The sequence below is a fragment of the Engystomops pustulosus genome, chromosome 5 (assembly GCF_040894005.1).
Source record: "Engystomops pustulosus chromosome 5, aEngPut4.maternal, whole genome shotgun sequence".
In the NCBI taxonomy this organism is placed as follows: Eukaryota; Metazoa; Chordata; class Amphibia; order Anura; family Leptodactylidae; genus Engystomops; species Engystomops pustulosus.
In genome coordinates this window covers 211,258,928-211,277,828 of record NC_092415.1, presented here as the reverse complement: position 1 = coordinate 211,277,828, position 18,901 = coordinate 211,258,928, and the positions used below count along the sequence as shown (strand labels likewise).

At 49.8% G+C, this 18,901-nt stretch overlaps 1 protein-coding gene across 1 annotated transcript in view; it reads right to left on the bottom strand.

The window, feature by feature from the left end:
* The window catches only part of PTH1R (parathyroid hormone 1 receptor), a 206,494-nt gene that overhangs the window by 90,090 nt on the left and 97,503 nt on the right, over window positions 1-18,901 (bottom strand). Inside the window, exons 3-4 of the mRNA XM_072154535.1 lie at window positions 534-644; window positions 181-299 (exon numbers count right to left, since the gene is read on the bottom strand). Of these exons, the coding sequence (XP_072010636.1) occupies window positions 181-299; window positions 534-644 (230 nt within the window). The remainder of the gene's footprint in view (window positions 1-180; window positions 300-533; window positions 645-18,901) is intronic.

The window sequence follows — 18,901 nt, the reverse complement described above, 5'->3', positions numbered from 1 at the left end:
CTGGACAATGCAGCTGTAAACCCAATTAGTAACAAGGGAATTTCTAGAGAGATGGGACTGTCACTGGGGATGGCTACAGACCATAACACACCGGACCACCAGGGACATGCTGAGCCCCCAGGACCATCAGAGTCAATGAAGTTGGATTACAGGGTATAAGTGGGGCACCCGTCTACTTACCGTCTCCCTGGTCTCGTTGGACAGGAACTTTGCGCACTCGGTGTAGTTGGCCCAGGTCCGGTTATTTCCCAGCACCAGCTCCCAGCTGCCGTTCATGTCACACCGCCGATACGCGTGTCCTGCACAGAACACAGGGTAAGCACAGCCACTGACACATTGTAACAGAAGGATCACATCCCTGGAGGCGACAATGTATCAGATCATGTCCTCACACTGCTGCGCTCTGTGCTCTTTGCTCTACATTCCCTCCTCTCTACTCTGCTTCCTTGTATCACATTACAGTCAGACTAGAACCCATGTGGATGCAGGGATCCCCGGGGATCAGGGTCACCCCGGGATCCTCCAGTTCTTACCTTTATGGTTGAAGTCATAGATGTACTCTGGACAGCGGATGGACACCATGCTGCCCGCTTTACCTTCCGGCCAACACACAATTCCATCCCATTCCGACTGACAGAAGCCATCTGCGAGGGAGAGGGACAGAAGAGGGCGAGCGTTAGGGGGGCCCAATACTGAGGGGCTTGTAGACCGCCAGAGATGTGTCACATTAACTACATAGTAACAAGTATCTACAGGAAATCGGGTAAGGAGAGAGATAACAGATCCTCGGGGGCGGGTATAAAACAGGGACCGCCCACTAGGAGCTCAGACTCCCCCAACTATAGGTAAGAGGTAGGTGGAGAGCCCCCATAATGGTGGAGACCCCCATAATCCCAGTGCAAGACTAAACATTGACTCCTAGACAAATACAAACCATAAAACCTTCGGCTGAGGTCCACATAATCCATGGACTGGGCCTAGGGTCTCCCTAAGGTGGAGAGAACCTTCTGGATATTTGGTATGTACATTTTTTTACTTGTTACCAGAGTTCCCCTTTAAGGTCGATAGAATATTCCGGATATTCATGGCGGTGCCCCCCCTCCCCCCATGCATGGAGTCATTTACATTTTTCCATCAGGGTAAAAATAACATTAAGGAACAAAACAATTGTCCGGGCCTCATTCCCATAAATTTAGGTCATTTCTCCTGACGTCTCAGTGTGAAACTCCGAATTTAATTTACTAATGAAATACATTCAGCCACGAGGGCGGAGGAGACCAAAGATAATAAGATCCACAGTAACCGGAGGAATCAGAGGCATCAATGGAAAGTGATCTGTGATATGTATTGTCCCTGGAGAGATGTGTAATCAGACCTCACACTGCTGTGCTCTGTGCTCTCTGCAGCCAGTGTTATGTATTGTCCCTGGAGAGATGTGTAATCAGACGTCACACTGCTGTGCTCTGTGCTCTCTGCAGCCAGTGTTATGTATTATCCCTGGAGAGATGTGTAATCAGACCTCACACTGCTGTGCTCTGTGCTCTCTGCAGCCAGTGTTATGTATTGTCCCTGGAGAGATGTGTAATCAGACGTCACACTGCTGTGCTCTCTGCAGCCAGTGTTATGTATTATCCCTGGAGAGATGTGTAATCACACCTCACACTGCTGTGCTCTGTGCTCTCTGCAGCCAGTGCTATGTACTGTCTCTGGAGAGATGTGTAATCAGACCTCACACTGCTGTGCTCTGTGCTCTCTGCAGCCAGTGTTATGTATTATCCCTGGAGATATGTATAATCAGACCTCACACTGCTGTGCTCTGTGCTCTCTGCAGCCAGTGTTATGTATTGTCTCTGGAGAGATGTGTAATCAGACCTCACACTGCTGTGCTCTGCACTCTCTACAGCCAGTGTTATGTATTGTCCCTGGAGAGATGTGTAATCAGACCTCACACTGCTGTGCTCTGTGCTCTCTGCAGCCAGTGTTCTGTATTGTCCCTGGAGAGATGTGTAATCAGACCTCACACTGCTGTGCTCTGTGCTCTCTGCAGCCAGTGTTATGTACTGTCCCTGGAGAGATGTGTAATCAGACCTCACACTGCTGTGCTCTGTGCTCTCTGCAGCCAGTGTTATGTATTGTCCCTGGAGAGATGTGTAATCAGACCTCACACTGCAGTGCTCTGTGCTCTCTGCAGCCAGTGATATGTATTGTCCCTGGAGAGATGTGTAATCAGACCTCACACTGCTGTGCTCTGTGCTCTCTGCAGCCAGTGTTATGTATTGTCCCTGGAGAGATGTGTAATCAGACGTCACACTGCTGTGCTCTGTGCTCTCTGCAGCCAGTGTTATGTATTATCCCTGGAGAGATGTGTAATCAGACCTCACACTGCTGTGCTCTGTGCAGCCAGTGTTATGTATTATCCCTGGAGATATGTATAATCAGACCTCACACGGCTGTGCTCTGTGCTCTCTGCAGCCAGTGTTATGTATTGTCTCTGGAGAGATGTGTAATCAGACCTCACATTGCTGTGCTCTGCACTCTCTACAGCCAGTGTTATTTATTGTCCCTGGAGAGATGTGTAATCAGACCTCACACTGCTGTGCTCTGTGCTCTCTGCAGCCAGTGTTCTGTATTGTCCCTGGAGAGATGTGTAATCAGACCTCACACTGCTGTGCTCTGTGCTCTCTGCAGCCAGTGTTATGAATAGTCCCTGGAGAGATGTGTAATCAGACCTCACACTGCTGTGCTCTGTGCTCTCTGCAGCCAGTGTTATGTACTGTCCCTGGAGAGATGTGTAATCAGACCTCACACTGCTGTGCTCTGTGCTCTCTGCAGCCAGTGTTATGTATTGTCCTGGAGAGATGTGTAATCAGACCTCACACTGCTGTGCTCTGTGCTCTCTGCAGCCAGTGTTATGTATTGTCCCTGGAGAGATGTGTAATCAGACCTCACACTGCTGTGCTCTGTGCTCTCTGCAGCCAGTGGTATGTATTGTCCCTGGAGAGATGTGTAATCAGACCTCACACTGCTGTGCTCTGTGCTCTCTGCAGGCAGTGTTATGTATTGTCCCTGGAGAGATGTGTAATCAGACCTCACACTGCTGTGCTCTGTGCTCCCTGCAGCCCGTGTTATGTATTGTCCCTGGAGAGATGTATAATCAGACCTCACACTACTGTGCTCTGTGCTCTCTGCAGCCAGTGATATGTATTGTCCCTGGAGAGATGTGTAATCAGACCTCACACTGCTGTGCTCTGTGCTCTCTGCAGCCAGTGTTATGTATTGTCCCTGGAGAGATGTGTAATCAGACCTCACACTGCTGTGCTCTGTGCTCTCTGCAGCCAGTGTTATGTATTGTCTCTGGAGAGATGTGTAATCAGACCTCACACTGCTGTGCTCTGTGCTCTCTGCAGCCAGTGGTATGTATTGTCCCTGGAGAGATGTGTAATCAGACCTCACACTGCAGTGCTCTGTGCTCTCTGCAGCCAGTGATATGTATTGTCCCTGGAGAGATGTGTAATCAGACCTCACACTGCTGTGCTCTGTGCTCTCTGCAGCCAGTGTTATGTATTGTCCCTGGAGAGATGTGTAATCAGACCTCACACAGCTGTGCTCTGTGCTCTCTGCAGCCAGTGTTCTGTATTGTCCCTGGAGAGATGTGTAATCAGACCTCACACTGCTGTGCTCTGTGCTCTCTGCAGCCAGTGTTATGTGTAGTCCCTGGAGAGATGTGTAATCAGACCTCACACTGCTGTGCTCTGTGCAGCCAGTGCTATGTATTGTCCCTGGAGAGATGTGTAATCAGACCTCACACTGCTGTGCTCTGTGCTCTCTGCAGCCAGTGTTATGTATTGTCCCTGGAGAGATGTGTAATCAGACCTCACACTGCTGTGCTCTGTGCTCTCTGCAGCCAGTGTTATGTATTGTCCCTGGAGAGATTTGTAATCAGACCTCACACTGCTGTGCTCTGTGCTCTCTGCAGCCAGTGTTATGTATTGTCCCTGGAGAGATGTGTAATCAGACCTCACACTGCTGTGCTCTGTGCTCTCTGCAGCCAGTGTTATGTATTGTCCCTGGAGAGATGTGTAATCAGACCTCACACTGCTGTGCTCTGTGCTCTCTGCAGCCAGTGTTATGTGTAGTCCCTGGAGAGATGTGTAATCAGACCTCACACTGCTGTGCTCTGTGCAGCCAGTGCTATGTATTGTCCCTGGAGAGATGTGTAATCAGACCTCACACTGCTGTGCTCTGTGCTCTCTGCAGCCAGTGTTATGTATTGTCCCTGGAGAGATTTGTAATCAGACCTCACACTGCTGTGTTCTGTGCTCTCTGCAGCCAGTGTTATGTATTGTCCCTGGAGAGATGTGTAATCAGACCTCACACTGCTGTGCTCTGTGCTCTCTGCAGCCAGTGTTATGTATTATCCCTGGAGAGATGTGTAATCAGACCTCACACTGCTGTGCTCTGTGTTCTCTGCAGCCAGTGTTATGTATTGTCCCTGGAGAGATGTGTAATCAGACCTCACACTGCTGTGCTCTGTGTTCTCTGCAGCCAGTGTTATGTATTGTCCCTGGAGAGATGTGTAATCAGACCTCACACTGCTGTGCTCTGTGCTCTGTGCTCTCTGCAGCCAGTGTTATGTATTGTCCCTGGAGAGATGTGTAATCAGACCTCACACTGCTGTGCTCTGTGCTCTCTGCAGCCAGTGTTATGTATTGTCCCTTGAGAGATGTGTAATCAGACCTCACACTGCTGTTCTCTGTGCTCTCTGCAGCCAGTGCTATGTATTGTCCCTGGAGAGATGTGTAATCAGTCCTCACACTGCTGTGCTCTGTGCTCTCTGCGGCCAGTGTTATGTATTGTCCCTGGAGAGATCTGTAATCAGACCTCACACTGCTGTGCTCTGTGCTCTCTGCAGCCAGTGTTATGTATTGTCCCTGGAGAGATGTGTAATCAGACCTCACACTGCTGTGCTCTGTGCTCACTGCAGCCAGTGTTATATATTGTTCCTGGAGAGATGTGTAATCAGACCTCACACTGCTGTGCTCTGTGCTCTCTGCAGCCAGTGTTATGTATTGTCCCTGGAGAGATGTGTAATCAGACCTCACACTGCTGTGCTCTGTGCTCTCTGCAGCCAGTGTTATGTATTGTCCCTGGAGAGATGTGTAATCAGACCTCACACTGCTGTGCTCTGTGCTCCCTGCAGCTAGTGTTATGCACTGTCCCTGGAGAGATGTGTAATCAGACCTCACACTGCTGTGCTCTGTGCTCCCTGCAGCTAGTGTTATGTACTGTCCCTGGAGAGATGTGTAATCAGGCCTCACACTGCTGTGCTCTGTGGTCTCTGTAGCCAGTGTTATGTACTGTCCCTGGAGAGATGTGTAATCAGACCTCACACTGCTGTGCTCTGTGCTCTCTGCAGCCAGTGTTATGTACTGTCCCTGGAGAGATGTGTAATCAGACCTCACACTGCTGTGTTCTGTGGTCTCTGTAGCCAGTGTTATGTACTGTCCCTGGAGAGATGTGTAATCAGACCTCACACTGCTGTGCTCTGTGCTCTCTGCAGCCAGTGTTATGTATTGTCCCTGGAGAGATGTGTAATCAGACCTCACACTGCTGTGCTCTGTGCTCTCTGCAGCCAGTGCTATGTATTGTCCCTGGAGAGATGTGTAATCAGACCTCACACTGCTGTGCTCTGTACTCACTGCAGCCAGTGTTATATATTGTCCCTGGAGAGATGTGTAATCAGACCTCACACTGCTGTGCTCTGTGCTCTCTGCAGCCAGTGTTATGCCGTGTCCCTGGAGAGATGTGTAATCAGACCTCACACTGCTGTGCTCTGTGCTCTCTGCAGCCAGTGTTATGTATTGTCCCTGGAGAGATGTGTAATCAGACCTCACACTGCTGTGCTCTGTGCTCTCTGCAGCCAGTATTATGTATTGTCCCTGGAGAGATGTGTAATCAGACCTCACACTGCTGTGCTCTGTGCTCTCTGCAGCCAGTGTTATGTATTGTCCCTGGAGTGATGTGTAATCAGACATCACACTGCTGTGCTCTGTGCTCTCTGCAGTCAGTGTTATGTATTGTCCCTGGAGAGATGTGTAATCAGACCTCACACTGCTGTGCTCTGTGCAGCCAGTGCTATGTATTGTCCCTGGAGAGATGTGTAATCAGACCTCACACTGCTGTGCTCTGTGCTCTCTGCAGCCAGTGTTATGTGTAGTCCCTGGAGAGATGTGTAATCAGACCTCACACTGCTGTGCTCTGTGCAGCCAGTGCTATGTATTGTCCCTGGAGAGATGTGTAATCAGACCTCACACTGCTGTGCTCTGTGCTCTCTGCAGCCAGTGTTATGTATTGTCCCTGGAGAGATGTGTAATCAGACCTCACACTGCTGTGCTCTGTGCTCTCTGCAGCCAGTGTTATGTATTGTCCCTGGAGAGATTTGTAATCAGACCTCACACTGCTGTGCTCTGTGCTCTCTGCAGCCAGTGTTATGTATTGTCCCTGGAGAGATGTGTAATCAGACCTCACACTGCTGTGCTCTGTGCTCTCTGCAGCCAGTGTTCTGTATTGTCCCTGGAGAGATGTGTAATCAGACCTCACACTGCTGTGCTCTGTGCTCTCTGCAGCCAGTGTTATGTACTGTCCCTGGAGAGATGTGTAATCAGACCTCACACTGCTGTGCTCTGTGCTCTCTGCAGCCAGTGTTATGTATTGTCCCTGGAGAGATGTGTAATCAGACCTCACACTGCAGTGCTCTGTGCTCTCTGCAGCCAGTGATATGTATTGTCCCTGGAGAGATGTGTAATCAGACCTCACACTGCTGTGCTCTGTGCTCTCTGCAGCCAGTGTTATGTATTGTCCCTGGAGAGATGTGTAATCAGACGTCACACTGCTGTGCTCTGTGCTCTCTGCAGCCAGTGTTATGTATTATCCCTGGAGAGATGTGTAATCAGACCTCACACTGCTGTGCTCTGTGCAGCCAGTGTTATGTATTATCCCTGGAGATATGTATAATCAGACCTCACACGGCTGTGCTCTGTGCTCTCTGCAGCCAGTGTTATGTATTGTCTCTGGAGAGATGTGTAATCAGACCTCACATTGCTGTGCTCTGCACTCTCTACAGCCAGTGTTATTTATTGTCCCTGGAGAGATGTGTAATCAGACCTCACACTGCTGTGCTCTGTGCTCTCTGCAGCCAGTGTTCTGTATTGTCCCTGGAGAGATGTGTAATCAGACCTCACACTGCTGTGCTCTGTGCTCTCTGCAGCCAGTGTTATGAATAGTCCCTGGAGAGATGTGTAATCAGACCTCACACTGCTGTGCTCTGTGCTCTCTGCAGCCAGTGTTATGTACTGTCCCTGGAGAGATGTGTAATCAGACCTCACACTGCTGTGCTCTGTGCTCTCTGCAGCCAGTGTTATGTATTGTCCTGGAGAGATGTGTAATCAGACCTCACACTGCTGTGCTCTGTGCTCTCTGCAGCCAGTGTTATGTATTGTCCCTGGAGAGATGTGTAATCAGACCTCACACTGCTGTGCTCTGTGCTCTCTGCAGCCAGTGGTATGTATTGTCCCTGGAGAGATGTGTAATCAGACCTCACACTGCTGTGCTCTGTGCTCTCTGCAGGCAGTGTTATGTATTGTCCCTGGAGAGATGTGTAATCAGACCTCACACTGCTGTGCTCTGTGCTCCCTGCAGCCCGTGTTATGTATTGTCCCTGGAGAGATGTATAATCAGACCTCACACTACTGTGCTCTGTGCTCTCTGCAGCCAGTGATATGTATTGTCCCTGGAGAGATGTGTAATCAGACCTCACACTGCTGTGCTCTGTGCTCTCTGCAGCCAGTGTTATGTATTGTCCCTGGAGAGATGTGTAATCAGACCTCACACTGCTGTGCTCTGTGCTCTCTGCAGCCAGTGTTATGTATTGTCTCTGGAGAGATGTGTAATCAGACCTCACACTGCTGTGCTCTGTGCTCTCTGCAGCCAGTGGTATGTATTGTCCCTGGAGAGATGTGTAATCAGACCTCACACTGCAGTGCTCTGTGCTCTCTGCAGCCAGTGATATGTATTGTCCCTGGAGAGATGTGTAATCAGACCTCACACTGCTGTGCTCTGTGCTCTCTGCAGCCAGTGTTATGTATTGTCCCTGGAGAGATGTGTAATCAGACCTCACACAGCTGTGCTCTGTGCTCTCTGCAGCCAGTGTTCTGTATTGTCCCTGGAGAGATGTGTAATCAGACCTCACACTGCTGTGCTCTGTGCTCTCTGCAGCCAGTGTTATGTGTAGTCCCTGGAGAGATGTGTAATCAGACCTCACACTGCTGTGCTCTGTGCAGCCAGTGCTATGTATTGTCCCTGGAGAGATGTGTAATCAGACCTCACACTGCTGTGCTCTGTGCTCTCTGCAGCCAGTGTTATGTATTGTCCCTGGAGAGATGTGTAATCAGACCTCACACTGCTGTGCTCTGTGCTCTCTGCAGCCAGTGTTATGTATTGTCCCTGGAGAGATTTGTAATCAGACCTCACACTGCTGTGCTCTGTGCTCTCTGCAGCCAGTGTTATGTATTGTCCCTGGAGAGATGTGTAATCAGACCTCACACTGCTGTGCTCTGTGCTCTCTGCAGCCAGTGTTATGTATTGTCCCTGGAGAGATGTGTAATCAGACCTCACACTGCTGTGCTCTGTGCTCTCTGCAGCCAGTGTTATGTGTAGTCCCTGGAGAGATGTGTAATCAGACCTCACACTGCTGTGCTCTGTGCAGCCAGTGCTATGTATTGTCCCTGGAGAGATGTGTAATCAGACCTCACACTGCTGTGCTCTGTGCTCTCTGCAGCCAGTGTTATGTATTGTCCCTGGAGAGATTTGTAATCAGACCTCACACTGCTGTGTTCTGTGCTCTCTGCAGCCAGTGTTATGTATTGTCCCTGGAGAGATGTGTAATCAGACCTCACACTGCTGTGCTCTGTGCTCTCTGCAGCCAGTGTTATGTATTATCCCTGGAGAGATGTGTAATCAGACCTCACACTGCTGTGCTCTGTGTTCTCTGCAGCCAGTGTTATGTATTGTCCCTGGAGAGATGTGTAATCAGACCTCACACTGCTGTGCTCTGTGTTCTCTGCAGCCAGTGTTATGTATTGTCCCTGGAGAGATGTGTAATCAGACCTCACACTGCTGTGCTCTGTGCTCTGTGCTCTCTGCAGCCAGTGTTATGTATTGTCCCTGGAGAGATGTGTAATCAGACCTCACACTGCTGTGCTCTGTGCTCTCTGCAGCCAGTGTTATGTATTGTCCCTTGAGAGATGTGTAATCAGACCTCACACTGCTGTTCTCTGTGCTCTCTGCAGCCAGTGCTATGTATTGTCCCTGGAGAGATGTGTAATCAGTCCTCACACTGCTGTGCTCTGTGCTCTCTGCGGCCAGTGTTATGTATTGTCCCTGGAGAGATCTGTAATCAGACCTCACACTGCTGTGCTCTGTGCTCTCTGCAGCCAGTGTTATGTATTGTCCCTGGAGAGATGTGTAATCAGACCTCACACTGCTGTGCTCTGTGCTCACTGCAGCCAGTGTTATATATTGTTCCTGGAGAGATGTGTAATCAGACCTCACACTGCTGTGCTCTGTGCTCTCTGCAGCCAGTGTTATGTATTGTCCCTGGAGAGATGTGTAATCAGACCTCACACTGCTGTGCTCTGTGCTCTCTGCAGCCAGTGTTATGTATTGTCCCTGGAGAGATGTGTAATCAGACCTCACACTGCTGTGCTCTGTGCTCCCTGCAGCTAGTGTTATGCACTGTCCCTGGAGAGATGTGTAATCAGACCTCACACTGCTGTGCTCTGTGCTCCCTGCAGCTAGTGTTATGTACTGTCCCTGGAGAGATGTGTAATCAGGCCTCACACTGCTGTGCTCTGTGGTCTCTGTAGCCAGTGTTATGTACTGTCCCTGGAGAGATGTGTAATCAGACCTCACACTGCTGTGCTCTGTGCTCTCTGCAGCCAGTGTTATGTACTGTCCCTGGAGAGATGTGTAATCAGACCTCACACTGCTGTGTTCTGTGGTCTCTGTAGCCAGTGTTATGTACTGTCCCTGGAGAGATGTGTAATCAGACCTCACACTGCTGTGCTCTGTGCTCTCTGCAGCCAGTGTTATGTATTGTCCCTGGAGAGATGTGTAATCAGACCTCACACTGCTGTGCTCTGTGCTCTCTGCAGCCAGTGCTATGTATTGTCCCTGGAGAGATGTGTAATCAGACCTCACACTGCTGTGCTCTGTACTCACTGCAGCCAGTGTTATATATTGTCCCTGGAGAGATGTGTAATCAGACCTCACACTGCTGTGCTCTGTGCTCTCTGCAGCCAGTGTTATGCCGTGTCCCTGGAGAGATGTGTAATCAGACCTCACACTGCTGTGCTCTGTGCTCTCTGCAGCCAGTGTTATGTATTGTCCCTGGAGAGATGTGTAATCAGACCTCACACTGCTGTGCTCTGTGCTCTCTGCAGCCAGTATTATGTATTGTCCCTGGAGAGATGTGTAATCAGACCTCACACTGCTGTGCTCTGTGCTCTCTGCAGCCAGTGTTATGTATTGTCCCTGGAGTGATGTGTAATCAGACATCACACTGCTGTGCTCTGTGCTCTCTGCAGTCAGTGTTATGTATTGTCCCTGGAGAGATGTGTAATCAGACCTCACACTGCTGTGCTCTGTGCAGCCAGTGCTATGTATTGTCCCTGGAGAGATGTGTAATCAGACCTCACACTGCTGTGCTCTGTGCTCTCTGCAGCCAGTGTTATGTGTAGTCCCTGGAGAGATGTGTAATCAGACCTCACACTGCTGTGCTCTGTGCAGCCAGTGCTATGTATTGTCCCTGGAGAGATGTGTAATCAGACCTCACACTGCTGTGCTCTGTGCTCTCTGCAGCCAGTGTTATGTATTGTCCCTGGAGAGATGTGTAATCAGACCTCACACTGCTGTGCTCTGTGCTCTCTGCAGCCAGTGTTATGTATTGTCCCTGGAGAGATTTGTAATCAGACCTCACACTGCTGTGCTCTGTGCTCTCTGCAGCCAGTGTTATGTATTGTCCCTGGAGAGATGTGTAATCAGACCTCACACTGCTGTGCTCTGTGCTCTCTGCAGCCAGTGTTATGTATTGTCCCTGGAGAGATGTGTAATCAGACCTCACACTGCTGTGCTCTGTGCTCTCTGCAGCCAGTGTTATGTGTAGTCCCTGGAGAGATGTGTAATCAGACCTCACACTGCTGTGCTCTGTGCAGCCAGTGCTATGTATTGTCCCTGGAGAGATGTGTAATCAGACCTCACACTGCTGTGCTCTGTGCTCTCTGCAGCCAGTGTTATGTATTGTCCCTGGAGAGATTTGTAATCAGACCTCACACTGCTGTGTTCTGTGCTCTCTGCAGCCAGTGTTATGTATTGTCCCTGGAGAGATGTGTAATCAGACCTCACACTGCTGTGCTCTGTGCTCTCTGCAGCCAGTGTTATGTATTATCCCTGGAGAGATGTGTAATCAGACCTCACACTGCTGTGCTCTGTGTTCTCTGCAGCCAGTGTTATGTATTGTCCCTGGAGAGATGTGTAATCAGACCTCACACTGCTGTGCTCTGTGTTCTCTGCAGCCAGTGTTATGTATTGTCCCTGGAGAGATGTGTAATCAGACCTCACACTGCTGTGCTCTGTGCTCTCTGCAGCCAGTGTTATGTATTGTCCCTGGAGAGATGTGTAATCAGACCTCACACTGCTGTGCTCTGTGCTCTCTGCAGCCAGTGTTATGTATTGTCCCTTGAGAGATGTGTAATCAGACCTCACACTGCTGTTCTCTGTGCTCTCTGCAGCCAGTGCTATGTATTGTCCCTGGAGAGATGTGTAATCAGTCCTCACACTGCTGTGCTCTGTGCTCTCTGCGGCCAGTGTTATGTATTGTCCCTGGAGAGATCTGTAATCAGACCTCACACTGCTGTGCTCTGTGCTCTCTGCAGCCAGTGTTATGTATTGTCCCTGGAGAGATGTGTAATCAGACCTCACACTGCTGTGCTCTGTGCTCACTGCAGCCAGTGTTATATATTGTTCCTGGAGAGATGTGTAATCAGACCTCACACTGCTGTGCTCTGTGCTCTCTGCAGCCAGTGTTATGTATTGTCCCTGGAGAGATGTGTAATCAGACCTCACACTGCTGTGCTCTGTGCTCTCTGCAGCCAGTGTTATGTATTGTCCCTGGAGAGATGTGTAATCAGACCTCACACTGCTGTGCTCTGTGCTCCCTGCAGCTAGTGTTATGCACTGTCCCTGGAGAGATGTGTAATCAGACCTCACACTGCTGTGCTCTGTGCTCCCTGCAGCTAGTGTTATGTACTGTCCCTGGAGAGATGTGTAATCAGGCCTCACACTGCTGTGCTCTGTGGTCTCTGTAGCCAGTGTTATGTACTGTCCCTGGAGAGATGTGTAATCAGACCTCACACTGCTGTGCTCTGTGCTCTCTGCAGCCAGTGTTATGTACTGTCCCTGGAGAGATGTGTAATCAGACCTCACACTGCTGTGTTCTGTGGTCTCTGTAGCCAGTGTTATGTACTGTCCCTGGAGAGATGTGTAATCAGACCTCACACTGCTGTGCTCTGTGCTCTCTGCAGCCAGTGTTATGTATTGTCCCTGGAGAGATGTGTAATCAGACCTCACACTGCTGTGCTCTGTGCTCTCTGCAGCCAGTGCTATGTATTGTCCCTGGAGAGATGTGTAATCAGACCTCACACTGCTGTGCTCTGTACTCACTGCAGCCAGTGTTATATATTGTCCCTGGAGAGATGTGTAATCAGACCTCACACTGCTGTGCTCTGTGCTCTCTGCAGCCAGTGTTATGCCGTGTCCCTGGAGAGATGTGTAATCAGACCTCACACTGCTGTGCTCTGTGCTCTCTGCAGCCAGTGTTATGTATTGTCCCTGGAGAGATGTGTAATCAGACCTCACACTGCTGTGCTCTGTGCTCTCTGCAGCCAGTATTATGTATTGTCCCTGGAGAGATGTGTAATCAGACCTCACACTGCTGTGCTCTGTGCTCTCTGCAGCCAGTGTTATGTATTGTCCCTGGAGTGATGTGTAATCATACCTCACACTGCTGAGCTCTGTGCTCTCTGCAGCCAGTGCTATGTATTGTCCCTGGAGATATGTGTACTCAGACCTCACACTGCTGTGCTCTGTGCTCTCTGCAGCCAGTGTTATGTATTGTCCCTGGAGAGATGTGTAATCAGACCTCACACTGCTGTGCTCTGTACTCCCTGCAGCCAGTGTTATGTATTGTCCCTGGAGAGATGTGTAATCAGACCTCACACTGCTGTGCTCTGTGCTCTCTGCAGCCAGTGTTATGTATTGTCCCTGGAGAGATGTGTAATCAGACCTCACACTGCTGTGCTCTGTGCTCTCCGCAGCCTGTGTTATGTATTGTCCCTGGAGAGATGTGTAATCAGACCTCACACTGCTGTGCTCTGTGCTCTCTGCAGCCAGTCTTATGTATTGTCCCTGGAGAGATGTGTAATCTGACCTCACACTGCTGTGCTCTGTGCTCTCTGCAGCCAGTGTTATGTATTGTCCCTGGAGAGATGTGTAATCAGACCTCACACTGCTGTGCTCTGTGCTCTCTGCAGCCAGTGTTATGTATTGTCCCTGGAGAGATGTGTAATCAGACCTCACACTGCTGTGCTCTGTGCTCTCTGCAGCCAGTGTTATGTATTGTCCCTGGAGAGGTGTGTAATCAGACCTCACACTGCTGTGCTCTGTGCTCTCTGCAGCCAGTGTTATGTATTGTCCCTGGAGAGATGTGTAATCAGACCTCACACTGCTGTGCTCTGTGCTCTCTGTAGCCAGTGTTATGTACTGTCCCTGGAGGGATGTGTAATCAGACCTCACACTGCTGTGCTCTGTGCTCTCTGCAGCCAGTGTTATGTATTGTCCCTGGAGAGATGTGTGTTCTGACCTTTATGTGTGTTATCAGTAGCTTCAGGACTGTGAGAAATAGATTTATACTCCTGGATTGTACTTTCTCTAGATGAGCTGAGGGAGACTCCTCGCACTGCTGTGCTCTGTGCACCCTGCACCTTTGTTAGGTATGGTCTCTGAAATGGTGTGTAATAAGTCCTTTGTGTATGTAGCAGCAGTGCTCTGAAATATGTATTAAAATTCCAGGATTGCAGCTTCTCCAACTGCACTGGGGATGTCCTCACACTGCTGTGCTCTCTGCAGCCAGGGTTAGGTACTGCCACTGTGTATATTGTGTATATTATTAGTAGCAGCAGGACTGTGAAATATGATGGATAACCCTTTTAATGAAGTAGCAGTGCTCTGAGAGATCACATGACTACCTGGATACATGACTACAATCCATGTAGTCAGGGGGGAGGGGCTCCTTCCATCATGTCTTCTTGTGCGGACATTTAGTAGATTCCCTGCATGTGATAGACTTTCTCATCCACTGGGGGTCGCTCTCACCAGATCTCCCCTTTAAATCCAATATCTAGTATTTTGCAGAGTTGCGATAAAGTAACTAAATGTGTTATTGTTATGATTATTATGATGATATTTAGTATGAGCCGCGTCCATCATCTTCATCGTTCTTTCTATTGCCTTATTCCTTATATTTTCCATTTGTTCCGGATAATTCTGTGGCCGCTTTCTGCGTCTCTCCCATAAAATCTCACAGCGGAGCAGATTGGCTGTGGATGTAATGGCCCGGGAGGGGGAGGGGCGGCCATAATGGTGAGTATCCCCCCCCCCCCCGCCACCCCGCTGAGGCTCATCCTCCGGGTGCGGGTAGCAATGATGGAGGATGTAGCTCGGCCATTCTGGACCGGATTATGGATCAGGAACATATGGGGCGATGAGACATTAATGAGGGGGGAGCAGCTTGTTGTGTGACTAGTGCCAGGGCCTGGAGGCTAGCCTGCAAGTGTCCGCCACAGCATCCAAATAGACTCATGTTCTAGCCACATCCAGAGCTGCGTTTACAGATCAGTCAGTCTTGTTGAGTCACATGCTCTAGCCACATCCAGAGCTGCAGTTTACAGATCAGTCAGTCTTTTGGGGCACATGCTCCAGTCACATCCAGAGCTGCGTTTACAGATCAGTCAGTCTTGTTGAGTCACATGCTCCAGTCACATCCAGAGCTGCGTTTACAGATCAGTCAGTCTTGTTGAGGCACATGCTCCGGTCACATCCAGAGCTGCGTTTACAGATCAGTCAGTCTTGTTGAGTCACATGCTCTAGCCACATCCAGAGCTGCAGTTTACAGATCAGTCAGTCTTTTGGGGCACATGCTCCAGTCACATCCAGAGCTGCGTTTACAGATCAGTCAGTCTTGTTGAGTCACATGCTCCAGTCACATCCAGAGCTGCGTTTACAGATCAGTCAGTCTTGTTGAGGCACATGCTCCGGTCACATCCAGAGCTGCGTTTACAGATCAGTCAGTCTTGTTGAGGCACAGGCTCCAGTCACATCCAGAGCTGCGTTTACAGATCAGTCAGTCTTGCTGAGTCACATGCTCCGGTCACATCCAGAGCTGCCTTTCAGATCTGTCAGTCTTTTGGGGCACATGCTCCAGTCACATCCAGAGCTGCGTATACAGATCAGTCAGTCTTGTTGAGTCACATGCTCCAGTGACATCCAGAGCTGCAGTTACAGATCAGTCAGTCTTTTGGGGCACATGCTCCAGTCACATCCAGAGCTGCAGTTACAGATCAGTCAGTCTTGTTGAGGCACATGCTCCAGTCACATCCAGAGCTGCGTTTACAGATCAGTCAGTCTTTTGGGGCACATGCTCCAGTCACATCCAGAGCTGCGTTTACAGATCAGTCAGTCTTGTTGAGTCACATGCTCCAGTCACATCCAGAGCTGCGTTTACAGATCAGTCAGTCTTGTTGAGTCACATGCTCCGGTCACATCCAGAGCTGCGTATACAGATCAGTCAGTCTTGTTGAGGCACAGGCTCCAATCACATCCAGAGCTGCAGTTACAGATCAGTCAGTCTTGTTGAGTCACATGCTCCAGTGACATCCAGAGCTGCAGTTACAGATCAGTCAGTCTTTTGGGGCACATGCTCCAGTCACATCCAGAGCTGCAGTTACAGATCAGTCAGTCGTGCTGAGGCACATGCTCCGGTCACATCCAGAGCTGCGTTTACAGATCAGTCAGTCTTGTTGAGTCACATGCTCCGGTCACATTCAGAGCTGCGTATACAGATCAGTCAGTCTTGTTGAGTCACATGCTCTAGCCACATCCAGAGCTGCAGTTTACAGATCAGTCAGTCTTTTGGGGCACATGCTCCAGTCACATCCAGAGCTGCGTTTACAGATCAGTCAGTCTTGTTGAGTCACATGCTCCAGTCACATCCAGAGCTGCGTTTACAGATCAGTCAGTCTTGTTGAGTCACATGCTCCGGTCACATCCAGAGCTAAGTATACAGATCAGTCAGTCTTGTTGAGGCACAGGCTCCAATCACATCCAGAGCTGCAGTTACAGATCAGTCAGTCTTGTTGAGTCACATGCTCCAGTGACATCCAGAGCTGCAGTTACAGATCAGTCAGTCTTTTGGGGCACATGCTCCAGTCACATCCAGAGCTGCAGTTACAGATCAGTCAGTCGTGCTGAGGCACATGCTCCGGTCACATCCAGAGCTGCGTTTACAGATCAGTCAGTCTTGTTGAGTCACATGCTCCGGTCACATCCAGAGCTGCGTATACAGATCAGTCAGTCTTGTTGAGTCACATGCTCTAGCCACATCCAGAGCTGCAGTTTACAGATCAGTCAGTCTTTTGGGGCACATGCTCCAGTCACATCCAGAGCTGCGTTTACAGATCAGTCAGTCTTGTTGAGTCACATGCTCCAGTCACATCCAGAGCTGCGTTTACAGATCAGTCAGTCTTGTTGAGTCACATGCTCCGGTCACATCCAGAGCTGCGTATACAGATCAGTCAGTCTTGTTGAGGCACAGGCTCCAATCACATCCAGAGCTGCAGTTACAGATCAGTCAGTCTTGTTGAGTCACATGCTCCAGTGACATCCAGAGCTGCAGTTACAGATCAGTCAGTCTTTTGGGGCACATGCTCCAGTCACATCCAGAGCTGCAGTTACAGATCAGTCAGTCGTGCTGAGTCACATGCTCCGGTCACATCCAGAGCTGCGTATACAGATCAGTCAGTCTTGTTGAGTCACATGCTCTAGCCACATCCAGAGCTGCAGTTAGAGATCAGTCAGTCTTGTTGAGGCACATGCTCCAGTCACATCCAGAGCTGCAGTTACAGATCAGTCAGTCTTGTTGAGTCACATGCTCCAGTCACATCCAGAGCTGCAGTTACAGATCAGTCAGTCCTGTTGAGGCACGTACTCCAGTCACATCCAGAGCTGCAGTTACAGATCAGTCAGTCTTTTGGGGCACATGCTCCAGTCACATCCAGAGCTGCAGTTACAGATCAGTCAGTCTTGTTGAGTCACATGCTCCAGTCACATCCAGAGCTGCAGTTACAGATCAGTCAGTCTTGTTGAGGCACATGCTCCAGTCACATCCAGAGCTGCGTTTACAGATCTGTCAGTCTTGTTGAGGCACATGCTCCGGTCACATCCACAGCTGCGTTTACAGATCAGTCAGTCTTTTGGGGCACATGCTCCAGTCACATCCAGAGCTGCGTTTACAGATCAGTCAGTCTTTTGGGGCACATACTCCAGTCACATCCAGAGCTGCAGTTACAGATCAGTCAGTCTTGTTGAGGCACATGCTCCGGTCACATCCACAGCTGCGTTTACAGATCAGTCAGTCTTTTGGGGCACACGCTCCAGTCACATCCAGAGCTGCGTTTACAGATCAGTCAGTCTTTTGGGGCACATGCTCCAGTCACATCCAGAGCTGCGGTTTTAGATCAGATGGATGCTCTGCAGTTTTGACCCTCAGCAGGGTGTAGAGGAGATCTCCAAGGGTCCGGGACTCTTAAATCCTCAGGGAGATATGCAGCGCTGTCGGATATCTGGCGGTCAGCGGCACAGACGTGCGGTCACACTTGTCCCATGATGGCCGCCCTGCTGTAATCTGTGCTGACGTCTGTGACACAGTGTAACGATTCCCTGCAATGTGTCAGCTCAGCCCTGAATGTAGCCAGCTCAGTACTGCTCTATAATGTCCTATATGATCCTGCTACAACTCCTGAGTGATAGAGGAAACACAGACAGAAGCTGCTGCAGATAGTAGGAAGCTTCTATCTCACCCCAAGTGCTTTATTCCCTGCAGTACAGCTCAGTACTGCTCTATAATGTCCTATATGACCCTGATGATGAGTGGTAGACGAGACACAGGCAGAGGCCTCTGGAGGTAATAGGAAGCTTCTATCTCACCCCAAGTGCTTTATTTATTATAGAATAAATAGCAGCAGATGACCCAGCAATCCGAGGGTTAATAATCTCTATTATTTTACTGCTGAAAACAAAGACATTGGGGCAGATTTACTTACCCGGCCCATTCGCGATCCAGCGTCTCGTTCTCTGCGGTAAGCGCGAGTCCCGCAACACTTTTTTTTTTTTTAAATGTGGCGGTTTTTCCGAATCCGTCGGGTTTTCGCTCGGCCACGCCCCCCGATTTCCGTCGCGTGCATGCCGGCGCCGATGCGCCACAATCCGATCGCGTGCGCCAAAAACCCGGGGCAATTCAGGGGAAATCGGCGCAAATCGGAAATATTTGGGTAACACGTCGGGAAACCGCGAATCGGGCCTTAGTAAATGACCCCCAATAATTATAGGAAAGATGTTGTTAAAGGGATCCTCTAGTTTTGTGCCACTAAAGCCTCATCATTGCACGGTAGAAGTGTGGAAACGTCCTCGCAGACTTTGTGTTTGATGTTATAATATTTCTGTTCGCTGCCGG